Here is a 15,700-nt window from a genome sequence, read left to right on the forward strand (position 1 = left end):
GGGCTTGTAGGCCGCACGTCGAACAGGAGGCGCTTTGGGAAGAGGCTCCTCATGGTCCGTCCCGTCGTAGTTCGTCGCCTTGTCATAAGCTTCATCGTGCGTCCTCTTCGCTGGCAAAGTTGACGCCGCGGGCGTCTCCGTGTCAACGTCCTTCTCGTCGGTCTGTTCCAAAACCGTCTCAGGTGCACCTACCGTAGCATCATCTGCTTTTCCCGCCTCCGCCTCAGTTCTGGTGTCAGGCACAGATGGTTCTGCTGAGTTGGCAGCCTCATGTTCCGTGGGAAACATTGCTTTTTCTGAGGCTATGCTTTTCGGTACTGCTTCTTCCCGACTCTCACGGGTCGCCTCTACCGCGTCGACTTCGTCCATAATATTGTCACGACCAGAGGAGCCGTGAAGGTAGACGTCGAGAAGAACCCAAGACTGGGAGCCCTTTTTTAATTATGGAGCCAGCTTCCACGACACAGAACAGAACAGCGCGCCACGAGAGCCCACTGCCGCTTCGTCGTCGTCTGCGACTCAGCGCGGACGCCACGCGGCGCGTTAGGCGCGTGGCATTATTCCCCCCCGCGAAAGCAAACATCGTCTCGATGTGGAATGGGGTATGTACAGTGAGGGGAGGAAGAACAAAAAAAAAAAAGACTGGGGGTGAGGTGAATTATACAGTGCGCTCTAGATGACATGCAGGGACAGTCAAGTTCACACGTGGGGTAAGGGGAAAAGGTACGAAACAGCGTGAACACAGCGCTCAGTCACGCGAAAAGTACGGCTTTAAGCGCACTACATGCACGATTTCAGGCCGTTGACGCTGAGGGCCGGCGACCACAGTTCCATGGGGGACAACTTCGTAGCTGACGCTGTTCAGGCGGCGCAGGACTCTGTACGGGCCAAAATACCTATTTAAAAGCTTTTCGCACAATCCCTTGCGGCGCACTGGTGTCCACACCCACACGTGGTCGCCCGGCTCGTAGTGCACGTCCCTGTGCCGAAGGTTATAGTGTCGGGCATCGGCGGATTGCTGGTCCTTGATGTGCAAGCGGGCCAGCTGACGGGCCTGCTCTGCTTGCTCCACGAAGTGGCCAGCTTCAGGGGGAAGCTCTGCGTCGCCGTACGGCAGCATGGCGTCTAGCATCATGCGGACCTCCCTGCCATACACGAGACGGAACGGGGTGAACTGGGTGGTTTCCTGCGTCGCGGTATTATATGCGAAGGTGGCGTACGGCAAGACCTCATCCCAGGCTTTGTGTTCAACGTCGACGTACATCGAGATCATGTCCGCCAATGTTTTGTTGAGCCGTTCCGTTAGACCATTGGTTTGGGGATGATACGCTGTTGTCGGTCGATGAGCAGTATGGCTAAGCGCTAAGATGTCACGTAGGAGTCGGGCTGTAAACGCCTTGCCTCGGTCAGTAATGACGGCCGATGGGGCGCCGTGTCTAAGCACGATGTCGTGCATAAAGAAGTGGGCAACTTCGGTGGCAGTACCTCGCGCCAGGGCCTTCGTTTCAGCGTAGCGGGTCAAGTAGTCTGTGGCGACTACGATCCACTTGTGGCCGGAATACGAGAGAGGAAATGGCCCCAGAAGGTCCATGCCGACTCTGTCGAATGGTATTTGTGGCGGCTCGATGCACTGAAGCAGTCCAGGAGGCTTGAGCGCGGGTTTTTTTCGCCGCTGGCATTGCCGGCATGTCCGGACATAATGCTTGACACTTGAAGTTAGGTTGGGCCAGTAATAGTTCTGCCGGATTCGGGATAAGGTGCGGGTAACTCCAAGGTGGCCGGAAGTCGGTTCATCATGGCAGGCAAGGAGGACTTCATCCCGCAGATCAGACGGTATGACGAGCAGGTAAGTTGTCGGACTTGAAGTAGAGTTCTTTTTATAAAGCACCCCTCTCCGCAGGCAGAACGACGATAGTCCACGAGCTAGGTTTCGTGGTATCTCAGGGCACCCACCTTCGAGATGTTCGATGAGCAGACGGAGCTCGGCGTCGGCACGCTGTCTGGAAACGAGCTCAGATGTGCTGACCGCTCCAAGGAAGCTATCATCGTCGGTGGTGTCTTGCGGAGGAGGTTCGACGGGAGCGCGTGACAAGGTATCAGCGTCGGTGTGTTTCCGGCCTGACTTGTAGGTGACGGTGAAATCGAATTCCTGCAGGCGTAATGCCCAACGTGCTAGGCGGCCGCAAGGGTCCTTTAAATTTTTCAGCCAGCACAGCGAGTGGTGGTCGGTGACGATACGAAACGGTCTGCCATAGAGGTATGGGCGGAACTTCGCGGCGGCCCAGACTACCGCTAAACATTCTTTTTCCGTGGTAGAGTAGTTCAACTCAGCACGCGACAGCGCGCGGCTGGCGTAGGCAATTACTTTGTCGACACCGTTTTGCCGCTGAACTAGAACGGCGCCAAGACCGACGTTGCTCGCATCCGTGTGCACCTCCGTATCGGCATCTTCGTCGAAATGTGCCAGGATGGGCGGTGATTGGAGTAGGCGTCGTAACTCGTCGAAGGCAGTCTGTTGTTCGTTGCCCCAAGAAAATGACGTGTCAGCACGGGTTAGGAGAGTCAGAGGGCTGGCGAGCTGGGCGAAGTTTCTAATGAAGCGGCGATAATAGGAGCACAGGATAATAGGAGCTCCTCTGTAGTATCCCTACGACCAGGACCAGCTACGGTAGCATATGTTCGCACGCACTGGGCGTCGTCGTGGCCGAAGCGACGACAGAGCCCGCAACGTGGCACACGGCACTCCCGAGGTATGTGTCCGGTGCCGCGGCACCGGAGGCAGAGCGGAGCTCTGCCAGGAACGTGGACGAGTGCGACGTCCTCTCCAACTCGCAGCTGATGCGGTAAGTCCTCGATAGTGACGCCCACCTTCAGCTTCAATGTCACTGAGCGCGTAGTAGACGACTTGTCGACGCAGCTGCCTTTGACTCTACACTTGTACCGAGTTATGTCGGTAACTTTTCCAAAAGCCGCCAGAGCTGCCTTCACGTCGTCGTCTTGCACGCCGTGTAGCAGCCAGAACAGCTTCAGCCTGGTCCTTGACGTTGAACGCCTCCACCTGTAGCATTTTGTTTTTTCCTTCTTCATTGCAGAATGTCACGGCCCAAACATGATTCATCTGATATGCCCCGAGGGCAACCACTTCCGGCAGCAATAACAGACGCTCAAGAGCGTCACGAAAGTTTTCAACACGGTATGGCCTGGCTTGGACGTCGCCATGCAAAAAAACAGTATGCAAAACACTCGAACCTGTTGGCAAATGCGGCAAAATCTGCTGGTAGTCCTCGTTCGGTTTGATCGTACTCCTGATACCGCGGCCCGGCTGGGCCACACCACGGACGCGGGTTTAGAGCCGCCCTCGCGGATCCCCATTTGTGCATTTAAAAAATATTACAGCGAGTAAAAAAAAAGGGCTTCCGCCCGGGATCGAACCGGGTGCCTTGCGCGTGTGAGGCGCACGTGATAACCACTACACCACGGGAGCGGGTTTAGAGCCGCCCTCGCGGATACCCATTTGTGCCTTTCAAAAATATTACAGCGAGTAAAAAAAGTGCTTCCGCCCGGGATCGAACCGGGGGCCTTGCTCGTGTGAAGCGCACGTGATAACCACTACACCAAGGAAGCTTTTTTTTTTTCTTTATTGCCTGTTTTGACAACGATAACAACCAAACACACAAACAAACTGCTAAAACACGTGAACCGGCCTACGGTCAACGTGGTTGTTTAAAACTTCTTGAGGGCTGCAAGTTCATCCAGCACGCCAAGCCATTCGGGTAGCTCCGATTGGGCTCGGTAACATTCCCGCACACGCACAACACTTTCAATGAAATTTTCTCTGACAGGTCGAATGTTCACATCGGCATTTCTCACTGACATCCTGGTTTTCCATATGCTGTGGAGGCCCAGTAGCATTATGAGGTCATAAGGAACATCTCGGTCATCTTCTACCGCTAAGAACCGGATTCCATGCGGCGTGATTGGCAGGTCTTTCTTTATTGATCTTTGTAGAATGTCCCAATGGAATACCGGATCCCAACATTCTATAAGCACATGCTCGACTGTCACAGGCTTTTTGCAGAGCATACAGTTAACCGTCCATGGCACAAAAAAGCCCTTTTGTTCTAGCCAGGTTTTAACTGGCAGAGTGTTAGTATGGAGTTTGAAGAAAAAACTTTTCACGTTAGGATTTACTGGCATACGTTTCACCCTTTTCAGAACATCTTGCCCTGGGCCTCCGCAACCAAGCTGTCGATACACTGGTGCAGGAACCATGACATCCAACAAATCTTTACACAGTTTCTTTCGCGGCACATAACTTAAATAATGTAAAGAAAAGCGCACTTTCAGCATGTTAAAAGCCGCGATAACTTCGCGCCAAAATCCTCTTACGGCTGTCGTTCTTTTATCAGAACAGGACACCAAAAACTCATGTAAAGCATTGCGCAGGCGCACTTGCACAAAAGTACACAAAAAGGGATCATTCTGGTCTCGCAGAAAAATAAAACGCGACACAATCTTTCTGATAAACAAACGCACAATCCCCACTCCCCCTTTTCGAACCGAAAGAAACAGATTTTTCCGACTGGTACGTCCCCATGTGCTTCCCCACACGAAAACAGCAAAGATTCGATGTATTTCTTGTATGGTTACGCGCGACATGAACAATACCTGCAAGACATACCACACTTTTGCAACCAAGAAAAGGTTGCAAACAGTCGCTCGTGTGAACATAGATAGGTTCCGGCCGTTCCATGCTTGTGTTTTCCTTCTGAGATTCTCTATTTCCCTATTCCAGTATTCCTCAGTGTCATTGTATTGGCCAAGTGGTACGCCCAAGTACTTTGAGGGCAGCGCTGTCCATCGCACATTGGCAAACACTTCAGGCTTTTGATCCCACTCCCCGTGCCAGAATCCAGATGATTTCTCCCAGTTAACACGGCACCCCGTTTAAGCGCAGAAATCAGCCGCCACTAACAGTTTCTTGAACGCTTTTTTTGTCTCTAAAAAAAATGGCGACATCATCTGCGTGTGCAAGCATTTTTACCTCCGTTGCTTCCAGCGCGAAACCGCGTATCCTTTCATTCATTCATTCATTTATTAAGTCCTCAAAGGCCCCATTTAAGGGGTATTACATGAGAGGTGGGCGGGGAGTACGGCAGTTATGACAAAAGAAAATGATTTTCGATGGCAGTCTTGAATTGTTGAAGATCTTCAAGCGATATGGCCGGGAATGTCGTTCCAGTCCAGTTCGTTCTGTATCATGCTCAAGCATAACGGCTCTAGGTATAAAGCAAAAATCAACGGGGATAATGGACAGCCCTGCCTCACAGACGATTTCACTGGCACTCTTTCGGTGAGATTCTTATTGATAATAATTCGCACTGCACAATCAGAGTAAGTCATTCTGACTCCCTCTGTAATAACACTTCCTATGTTCACAAATTCTAGGAGATTAAAACGCACTTCATGGCACACTCGATCAAAAGCTTTTGCTAGGTCGAGCTGCATCATCGCAACTCGTCCATCAAAACCATCGCAACACTCCAAAACACTTCTTGCCACATGTATATTGGTCGTAATACTTTGTCCTTGTATTCCACAAGTTTGGTGTGGTCCCACTAGGTCTCTAATGACGCTCTGTGTCCTTCTCGCTAAAACTTTCATAAGGATTTTGTAATCTACATTGGTGAGGCTTATCGGCCGATAAGACCCCACCAAAAGCAGCCTTGCTGAGTCCTCATACTTCGGAATCAATACAACGTGGGCAGCTTTGAATGATGGCGGCAATCGTTTTGTTTCATAGGCTTCTTCGATTACTCTATGCAGGACCTGACTTAGTTCATCTTTAAAGGCTTTATAGAAAGCTGCACCCAGGCCGTCGGGCCCAAGGGACTTCCCGGCATTTAACTGGTCAATTGCTTTCTCTATTTCTGTTCTACTGATTGGAGCTTCAAGTCTTTCCTTCTCACTCTCATCTAATTTGGGCATTAATCGCAAATAGTCACCTTCAAAGCCGTCCTTCACTTGCTCCTGTCCTAGCAAAGCTTGATATTGCTCAAAAAAGGCGCGTTTTATCTTCTCTGGATCAGTGGTTTCTTCACTTCTGTACATTATTTTTTGTATTTCTTTTTTCGAGGCATAGCTCTTTTCATCGCTAAGTGACCGCTTAGTGGGCGCCTCACCCATCCATAATCGCTCAGTGCGTGCCCGCACAACGGCCCCTCGGTACTTATCTTCATTCGCCTGCTCTAGCTTTCTTTTAACTTCCTTTATATGGTTCATGCATAAACCAGGCTGCGCAGATTCTATGTTCAGCAATAGTTTCAACTGGCTGTGCAATTCCTTTTCTTTGTTTTTCTTCGCGTCTTAGCATGCTTGCTCTCTCAATGGCTTTCATTTTTACGTCATTTTTGAAACCTTCCCACCTTTCCAACCAGCTTTCGGCTCCAGACACATGCAATGACTTCAGTAAATTATTTACCTCGCAAACGAAGCTGATGTCGTCCAGAAGTTTGGCATTAAATTTCCATAAATCCCAATTAAATCTCGCCTCCTTTAATTTTGATCCTAAGGTGAAGGAAACCATGCAGTGGTCAGAGAAGGATACTGGAATGACTTCGTAGTTTTCGCAGAGCGGCGCCAGATGCACCGATATGCATATGCGATCGAGCCTGGCATGGCTTTCACCCTGGAAATGAGTAAACTGTGCCTGACTGCCGGGTGATAACATGCAGCCAACATCAATTAAGTCGTACTCCTCTACGAGCTCATCCAGAACCAGCACACTTTGATCCTTTAGAGTACGGACTTTAGCTCGGTCCTCTGGCCTGCAAACACAATTGAAGTCTCCCATAAATATAACATGTCGCTCTTTTTTCATGTACTGCTCGAGGTTTTCAAAAAAAATTCTGCGGTCGGTTTCTTTGTTAGGTGCATAAAGACACAAAACACACAACAATAAATCACAGAATGAAAAATCCAGGATAACAAAACGGCCACTTTCGCAAACATTGACTTGTTCCTCCAAAATCCCAACACTGCTACGTACAAAGAGCGCGAATCCCGCCGATGTTCCAACCGCATGAGCTACACATACATTGAAATGAGTTCTAAAGGGCTGCACCATGCGGTCCGTTTGGTCCTCGCTGCTGACCTTCGTTTCTTGGACAGCAACGATGTCCAGCTCGTTTTCGATAAGTAGCCTAGTAACCTGGCACTGCCTTCGCCTACTTGCCAAGCCCCGAACATTCAATGTTGCTACACGGAGGGATTTTTTAAAGTTTGCTGCCTAATTTACCGTAGGACACAAGGACCGCACAGGGCTTACCTCGACAATCTGAGGTACGACGCTGGCGTTGAAAACCGCGGCACTCGACTTTTCCGCCCCGGCAGCAAGGTAGTAGTCGGCGTCGTTGTTTTGGCCCTTGATACAGCTCCATGATGCATGCTAATTGCAGTTTCGTGGGCAGGAACAAGACTGGCCCACGCTGCTACGAGGGCTCCGTGCCGCCCCCTCTGCGGTCGGGCGGAATGTTCGGCTTGGGCTTGAAACTCGGCCGCCGAGTAGCAGGCGTCTTGGGAGGCGGTTCCACGTCGGCGTTGTCGCCCGCGACGACTGTTTCCTCGTGCACTCTTTTTCCTGGCACTGCACTTGTGGTGTCCATGGTTTGCTCACCATCCCACCAGCCCCCCGTCGACACTACTTCCAACTCCTTGCCGGAGTCTTCTTTCGCCGTCCCCGCCCCCGAGGGGGTGGTGTTGCCTTGATCTTCTTGGTCGCCTTTGCTGACGGCGCCTTGAGTGTCCTCGGTGGCTTCAGCCTTGTCGCCCGTTGGAGACTGCACGGGCACATTCCCAGCCCCTCTGGAAGCCTCTTCAGCGTCTTCGTCATCCATAACGAGCTCGGTCACATCGTTCTTTTTCGGCTGACCGGTGATGGTTGCGTAGGTTTTAACGCAGTCCGTATCGTTGCGACCAAAGCGCCGGCATCGGGAACAGCGCGGGACTTTGCAATCACGCCGTATATGGGCCTTACTGTTGCAGCGCAAACACAAGGGTGCCCGGTTCGGTACCACAACTAAGGCCAGCTCACCGCCCACACGCACCTGATGGGGCAGGTCTTCCACACTGACACCGGCCTTCAACTTCAGGGCGACGAGGCGCGTCGTCGACGGCCTGTCGGTAATGCCGTAGATACGCCACTTCTCCCTGGTCACTTGAGTTACCTGGCCATAATTTGCCAGCGCAGCCCGCACGTCATCGTCGCTGACTCCATGAAGGAGCCAGTGGAGCTTGAGCCTGACGTCTTGGTTGTTCGGGTTTATAACCAGACACCGGCGCTCCTTCACCAGCATGTCGCCTTTAGCGAGCATGCTCTTCACCGCTTCCGCTGTCTTGAAAGTTACCGCCCATACATGGTTCATTTGGTACGCCTCCAGGGCGATAACATCTGGGAGTGCTCCCAGATTAGCAAGGGCGTCTCTGAAATCTTCGACGCGGAAAGGCCGCGCTCTCACATCGCCGTGCAAAAAAACTGTGTTCAAAACAATCTGACCTGATGGCAGTTGCGGCAGTATCACTTGATAATCCTGGTCAGCAGTGTCCAAAATCCTGTTACCGCGGCCCGACTGGGCCGCTGAAACCGCTCCGACGGAGCCCATCGAGACACGTCCGTTCGCTTCTGCATCCGGAAGTAGAATCACTACACCACGTAAGCGGGTTTAGAGCTGCCCTCGCGGATACCCATTTGTGCCTTTCAAAAATATTACAGCGAGTAAAAAAAGCCATTCACAACAACATGTTCATGCCTGACATCCATTCGCGTACGCCATAGGCTGTGCATGCAGAGCAACATTAGCAGGTCGCAAGGCACTTCACCTGGCTCTGCATATGGTAGGAAGCGTATTCCAAAAGGAGTCAGGGGGAAATCTTTTTTCAGTGTGCGCTTCAACACATCCCAAAGAAAAACAGCGTCATGACAGTCGAGAAAGATATGTTCTATACTTTCCACTTTCTTGCAAATAAGACACTCTACTGACCAAGGTACAAAAAGGCCTTTGCTTTGCAACCATGGCTTCACTGGGAGGGTTCCAGTATGCAATTGAAAAAAGAAAAACCGCACTGAAGGCTTCACCGGCATTCTTTTGACTCTTTTTAGCACATCCCTTTCGGGACCCAGAAGATATGCACTGCGATAAACAGGCACTGGCAGAAACACATCCAGCAGGTCCTTGTACATCTTTTTCCTTGTTACAATGGTTAGATATTCATCTGAAAGTTTTCACCGAAGAATACGGACTGCTGCAACAACTTCTTGCAAAAAAGCACTTAACCCACTCCGCCCTGCAGACATGGATGACACAACATAATCAGGCAGTGATTCTGACAATAGCACTTGTATAACAGTTCGCAGAAAATCATTATCTTGACGCAAGAAAAAGAATCTAGTGACTATCTGTCTCAGAAATAAATTTGATAACACTAGCCCCCGTTCCGCACCTGCTGGAACAGATTGCATCGGCTGGTACGTTCCCATGTTCACGCCCCAAATAAATGTTGCAAACACTCTGTGCAACCTTTGCACTGAAGTCCTTGGCAAAGTTAACGCTTGCAGAACGTAAAAAATCCTCGCTATTAAAAACATGTTGCACACCGTAGCTCTTGCAAACATGGAAAAGTTGTGACCGCCCCATTTGCTTGTCTGAGCTTTGACTCGTTCGGTTTCATGGGCCCAATATTCTTTGCTTTCTCTGTAGTTGGTTAGCAGCACGCCGAGGTACTTTCCTGGCGTGTCTACCCACTTCATTCGACAGAATACTTCTGGCGTGGCCTGCCACTTTCCATGCCAAAATCCAAAACATTTCTGCCAGCTTATCGCACAGCCACTTGCATCACAAAAATTTACGGCTTCTCTCACCACTTCTTGCACGCTTTCCTGGTCTCTGCAGAACACTGCTATATCATCTGCATATGCCAATACCTTCACTTCAGTATGACAAAAGGCGTAACCTCGAATGTTTTGCGTAGTTAACAGCTATAAACAAAAGGGCTCCAGGTAAAGTGCAAAAAGCAGTGGAGAAAGAGGGCAACCCTGCCTCACTGACGACAAGACAGGAATACTATTACTCAGGCGGTTATTAATTATGAACCTTGATGTACAGCCATCATAAACCATTTTCACGCCATCAGTGATGATACATCCCACATTCACATGTTCCAAAAGCACGAACAAAATTTCATGCACAACTTTATCAAACGCCTTATGCAGGTCCAGTTGCATCATGGCGACACGACCCTCCGTTGCATCACAGCATTCAAGGACACTCCTAGCTACGTGTATGTTAGTAAAAATGGATCTGTCTTTTAAGCCGCAGGTCTGGTGTGGGCCAACAAGGGTTTTAATTACGGTTTGGAGTCGTCCGGCTAGCACTTTCATATAAATTTTGTAGACTACGTTAGTTAAGCTTATTGGGCGGTAACACTCAACTGACTGCAACCTACTAGGGTCGTCCGATTTTGGGATCAACACCACGTGGGAAGTTCGAAAAGACGGCGGAGTTAACTTTCTTTCGTAACACTCGCTTATTACGCGCTGCAATGCTATTGCCATTTCTGTTTTCAAAGCCTTGTAAAGTGCGGCACCGAGGCCGTCCGGCCCAGGCGACTTCTTTAAGCTCAGCTGCTGTATTGCAGATTCGATTTCTGCTGCCGTTATGGGCTCCTCAAGTACCTGCGCCAGGTCCTCCTCGACTCTTGGCATTAGCGACAGGAATGCAGTTTTGTAATGTTCAACATCAGGCGTTTTAAGGCTGAACAAGTTTTGGTAATATTCCAGAAACGCCCTTTTAATCACCTCAGATTCGGAAGTTACGTCATTGCGATAACAAATTTCCTTTATCTCTTTCGAAACTGCATACTGTTTTTCGTCGCTGAGCGCCCTTTTTGTGGGCGTCTCCCCAAGCCAAAATCTTTCGCTGCGCGCCTTTATTACAGCACCTCGATATTTCGTTTCATCTATTACTTCAAGCTTAGTTTTGGTCTCTTTTATTTCTTGTCTGTACAACCCCGGCTTGACGCCTTCCATGCTGAGCATGAAATCAAGCTCGGTACGAAGTTCCTTTTCTTGCTGTTTTTCTTTACGCTTTAAAACACATGCTCTTTCTATAGCGGCCACTTTCACGTCGCATTTAAATTGTTCCCATGTTTGTATAAAGTCTGTCTCTTTTTCTAACAAGCTTTTGACTAAGTCTTTTAGTTTCTTGCTAAACTCGTCATCCTCCAACAATGAGTCATTAAATTTCCATAATTCCCAACTAAACTTGACAGTCCTTTACCTCTCCCCAAGTGTGATCACGACTAAAGAATGATCACTGAAGCTGACGTGCACAGTCTGGTACTGGGAACACAAGGGCACAACCTCAGAAGGAACAAATTCTGTCCAGCCTTGCGTGACTAACGCCTTGGAAATGCGTGTACTCTGATTGTTCTGAACCTTGCATTATAATGCCAATGTCTTCAAATTCTGCCTCATTAATTATCTCAGACAGCAGCTCGGCACTCGTGTCCTGCAGGGTTTGGTTCGTTGTTCTATCTTCAGGTCTACACACACAGATAAAATCTCTAAGCAATAGTACACGCTTTTCTGTCAGCAGGAAAGGTTGAACACGGCGAAAAAAGGCATCTCGTTCGGGAATTCTATTAGGTGCATATACACACAAAGCTCTCCACTCTACACCAGAAAAGTAAAAATCGCATGCTACAATCCGGCCACTTTCAGAGGAAAATACAGTTTCCACGGCGACTTGCCGTTTCGAGTTAAAATCAGACACCCACCCGACTTTCCTTCTGCATGGCACACGCAAACACTGAACTGTGCACGGTAAATTTCTGCCATAGCATCTGTTGACTCTTCGCTTTCAATTTTTGTCTCTTGAACAGCCAACAGATCGATTTCGTTTTCGAACAAGAGACGTTTAAGCTGATTTTGCCTTCTTCGCGCAGAAAGACCTCTCACGTTCAGTGTGGCAATACGCAAGCTAGATGTTAGTTGAGACGCCATCTAAATGGTTGGGATTCGCCGCTCTCGAAGTGACATCGGTTTGCAGCTCACCTCATCAAAAATCCTTCCAGCTTGCAAAGTACGGCGGTGTCAGCACTGAACCCGATCGAAGACCGGGTTACCAACACGAAGACCCTGCAAGGCACCTCCGCTAAGGCGGAGGGACACCCGACGAAGTCCTACGATCAGGAGGGATGTTCGGCTTGGGCTTGTAGGCCGCACGTCGAACAGGAGGCGCTTTGGGAAGACGTTCCTCATGGTCCGTCCCGTCGTAGCTCGTCGCCTTGTCATCAGCTTCGTCGTGCGTCCTCTTCGCTGGCAAAGTTGACGCCGCGGGCATCTCCGTGTCAACGTCCTTCTCGCCGGTCGATTCCAAAACCGTCTCAGCTGCACCTACCGCAGCATCATCTGCTTTTCCCGCGTCCGCCTCAGTTCTTGTGTCAGGCACAGGTGGTTCTTCTGAGTTGGCAGCCTCATGTTCCGTGGGAAGCGTTGCTTTTTCTAAGGCTATGCTTTTCGGTACTGCGTCTTCCCGACTCTCACGGGTCGCCTCTACCGCGTCGACTTCGTCCATAATATGCTCCTCAGTAGCATCCCTACGACCAGGACCAGCTACGGTAGCATATGTTCGCACGCACTGGGCGTCGTCGTGGCCGAAGCGACGACAGAGCCCGCAACGCAGCACACGGCACTCCCGACGTATGTGTCCGGTGCCGCGGCACCGGAGGCAGAGCGGAGCTCTGCAAGGAACGTGCACGAGTGCGACGTCCTCTCCAACACGCAGCTGGTGCGGTAAGTCCTCGATGGTAACGCCCACCTTCAGCTTCAATGTCACTGAGCGCGTAGTAGACGACTTGTCGACGCAGCCTTTGACTCTCCACTTGTCCCGAGTTATGTCGGTCACTTTTCCAAAAGCCGCCAGAGCTGCCTTCACGTCGTCATCTTTCACGCCGTGTAGCAGCCAGAACAGCTTCAGCCTGACGCCCTCGTTGCATGGGTCAATGACCACACAGCGGTGGTCCTTGACGTTGAACGCCTTCTCCTGTAGCATTTTGTTTTTTCCTTCTTCATTGCAGAATGTGACGGCCCAAACATGATTCATCTGATATGCGCCGAGGGCAACCACTTCCGGCAGCAATGACAGACGCTCAAGAGCGTCACGAAAGTTTTCAACACGGTATGGCCTGGCTTGGACGTCGCCATGCAAAAAAACAGTATCCAAGACGCTCGAACCTGTTGGCAAATGCGGCAAAATCAGCTGGTAGTCCTCGTTCGGTTTGATCGTACTCCTGATACCGCGGCCCGGCTGGGCCGCTAAATCCGCTCCTTGGGAGCCCATGATACACACGTCCGTCACGCTCGGTGGCCCGAAGTCGAATCCACACCACGGAAGCGGGTTTAGAGCTGCCCTCGCGGATACGCATTTGTGCCTTTCAAAAATATTACAGCGAGTAAAAAAAGTGCTTCCGCCCGGGATCGAACCGGGGGCCTTGCGCATGTGAGGCGCACGTGATAACCGCTACACCACGGAAGCTTTTTTTTTCTTTATTTCCTTTTTCACAAGTACACACAATATTCACAAGTTAAAAACGCTTGCCAGCTTTCGGTGAGCGTGGACATTTAAAACCGTTTCATATTGACAAGGTCATCTAACACAGGCAACCACTCTGGTGGTTCAGTCCGCACTTTTAAAGCCTCACGAAGAAATACAACACTTTCCTTGAAGTATCCTCTGGCAGGTTGGGGATTTACGTCTTCGTGGCGCACTGCCATTCTTGTTTTTCATATGCTATGAAGACATAGTACCATAATCATATCGTACGGCACCCCTTCGTGGTTTGGGGTCGGGAGGAAGCGGATGCCATATGGCGTTACCTGCAAATCTTTTCTCAAAGTGCGCTGCAGTATGTCCCATAAGAATGTTGCATCTTCACAATCAAGAAAAATATGGTCAATAGTTTCTGGTTGCCTGCACGGTAAGCAGTCTATCGTCCATGGCACAAAGATACCCTTCTGCTCCAGCCACGGTTTAACGGGGAGAGTTCCGGTGTGCAAATGAAAGAAAAAAGTTTTCGCAGTAGGCCGCACTGGCATCCGCTTCACTCTTTTCAGTACGTCTTTGCCAGCCCCTGCTGAGCAAAAAGGTGCGATACAGTGGTTCTGGCATAGATACATCAACAACAGCTTTATACAATTGCTTTCCAAGCCACGGTGCTCAGATACTGTCATGAGAATCGCGCAGCGAGGATCTGGAAAGACCACACCACTTCTCGCAGGAAGCCTCGTACACTGGGTCCACTGACATGGGCAGATGATACTATGAACCCTGGCATCATGTTACAAACTTCCGTTTGGATCACAGTACGAGGGAAACCGTTGCTTTGGCCTCGCAGAAAGAAAGCTCTGGAAACTACCTGCTTTAAAAGCAAGTGTGCGAAGCCCAGTCCGCCACTCTTCACTGAGCGAAATAAATTTGCACGGCTCGTAGGCTCCAATGTTGATCGCCATATATACACTGCAAGCACCCTATGCAGCCTTTGAATGCTTGCTCTCGTCGCACACAGTGCCTGGAGGACGTACCAGATCTTCGCTACCAGAAAGATATTACACACAGTAGACCTTGCGAATATAGAAAGGTTTCGCCGTCCAAACTTCGTAGACTTTTTCCTTTATTTGTTCTGCTTTCTCGAATAGTCATTTGTGTCTTTGTAGTGGTTTAAAGGTGTTCCTAGACATTTAGTTGGAAACAAAGTCCAATGCATGCTTTCGAAGACTGCAGGAGGAGTGTCCTATTCTCCACGCCAAAAGCCTAAGAATCTGTCCCAATTGAAAACGCTGCCTGTCACTTCGCAAAAATTAGTCGCAACGCTGACAGCGTTACTGATACTTGCTTGGTCAGAACAAAACAATGTCGTCAGCGTACGAGAGCAGCTTGAATTGTGGTCAACTTAAAACCTTTTATTGCACTGGATGGCATGATTTTCAAACAGAAAAGCTCCAGGTAGAGCGCGAACAGCAATGGAGAGAAAGGACATCCTTGCCTGACAGATGTCTTGATCCGAAAACTGACTGTTAAGGTTTTATTAATTATAATCCTGCTAACAATATCTGCGTAACACAGTTCTACACCTTCAAACAGGACCGTACTGACGTTAATATGTTCTCAAAAGCTGAAAAAGACATTATGAGCAACCCTATCGAAGGCCTTCTCTAGATCTAGTTGCAACATCACGACCTTCCCGCAAGAGGCATTGCAGCACTCCAGGACGGTCCTAGCTACGTGTTGTATGTTCGTTAGAATGGATCTTTCTTTTATACCACAAGTCTAGTGCGGTCCCACAAGCTCAGTTATAAACTTTGAAGCCTTCTGCCTAAAATTTTAGGAAAGACCTTATAGTCCATGTTCGTTAGGCTTATTGGTCGATATGATCGCACTGACAACAACGTAGCCTGGTCATTCATTTTTGTAATTAATACAATGTGGTTTTGCCTGAATCTTACCTCTGTATGCTTCTTTAAAAACGTTATAAAGAACGACAGCTATCTCCGTTTTAAAGGCTTTGTAAAATTCTGAGCCAAAGCCATCAGTCCCTGGCGACTTCCCTGCGCTTAATTGATCAATTGCCCACTCTATTTCTGAAA

General features: G+C 49.6%; 2 protein-coding genes and 3 non-coding genes across 5 annotated transcripts; all 5 read right to left on the reverse strand.

The window, feature by feature from the left end:
* Nucleotides 1-3,411: 3,411 nt before the first annotated feature.
* TRNAV-CAC (transfer RNA valine (anticodon CAC)) lies at nucleotides 3,412-3,484 on the reverse strand. The gene has a single exon. It is a non-coding gene; the product is annotated as a tRNA-Val (tRNA).
* A 67-nt stretch (nucleotides 3,485-3,551) lies between these two features.
* On the reverse strand, nucleotides 3,552-3,624 carry TRNAV-CAC (transfer RNA valine (anticodon CAC)). The gene has a single exon. It is a non-coding gene; the product is annotated as a tRNA-Val (tRNA).
* A 3,866-nt stretch (nucleotides 3,625-7,490) lies between these two features.
* On the reverse strand, nucleotides 7,491-8,660 carry LOC149344732 (uncharacterized). Its single transcript, XM_089547293.1, has one exon. It carries the CDS (start codon nucleotides 8,658-8,660, stop codon nucleotides 7,491-7,493), a length of 1,170 nt encoding a protein of 389 aa, XP_089403419.1.
* A 3,549-nt stretch (nucleotides 8,661-12,209) lies between these two features.
* LOC149344733 (uncharacterized) lies at nucleotides 12,210-13,397 on the reverse strand. Its single transcript, XM_089542659.1, has one exon. The coding sequence runs from the start codon at nucleotides 13,395-13,397 to the stop codon at nucleotides 12,210-12,212; it is 1,188 nt and encodes a 395-aa protein (XP_089398785.1).
* A 122-nt stretch (nucleotides 13,398-13,519) lies between these two features.
* Nucleotides 13,520-13,592, reverse strand: TRNAV-CAC (transfer RNA valine (anticodon CAC)). Its single transcript has one exon. It is a non-coding gene; the product is annotated as a tRNA-Val (tRNA).
* Nucleotides 13,593-15,700: the final 2,108 nt, after the last annotated feature.

Source organism: Amblyomma mixtum, chromosome 5 (assembly GCF_055824585.1).
Source record: "Amblyomma mixtum isolate Tamu chromosome 5, ASM5582458v1, whole genome shotgun sequence".
Taxonomy (NCBI): domain Eukaryota; kingdom Metazoa; phylum Arthropoda; class Arachnida; order Ixodida; family Ixodidae; genus Amblyomma; species Amblyomma mixtum.

What these genes read in the sequence shown, in the direction of transcription:
- LOC149344732 (XM_089547293.1), bottom strand. Translation starts at nt 8,660, where the DNA reads ATGGGCTCCGTCGGAGCGGTTTCAGCGGCCCAGTCGGGCCGCGGTAAC.
- LOC149344733 (XM_089542659.1), bottom strand. Translation starts at nt 13,397, where the DNA reads ATGGGCTCCCAAGGAGCGGATTTAGCGGCCCAGCCGGGCCGCGGTATC.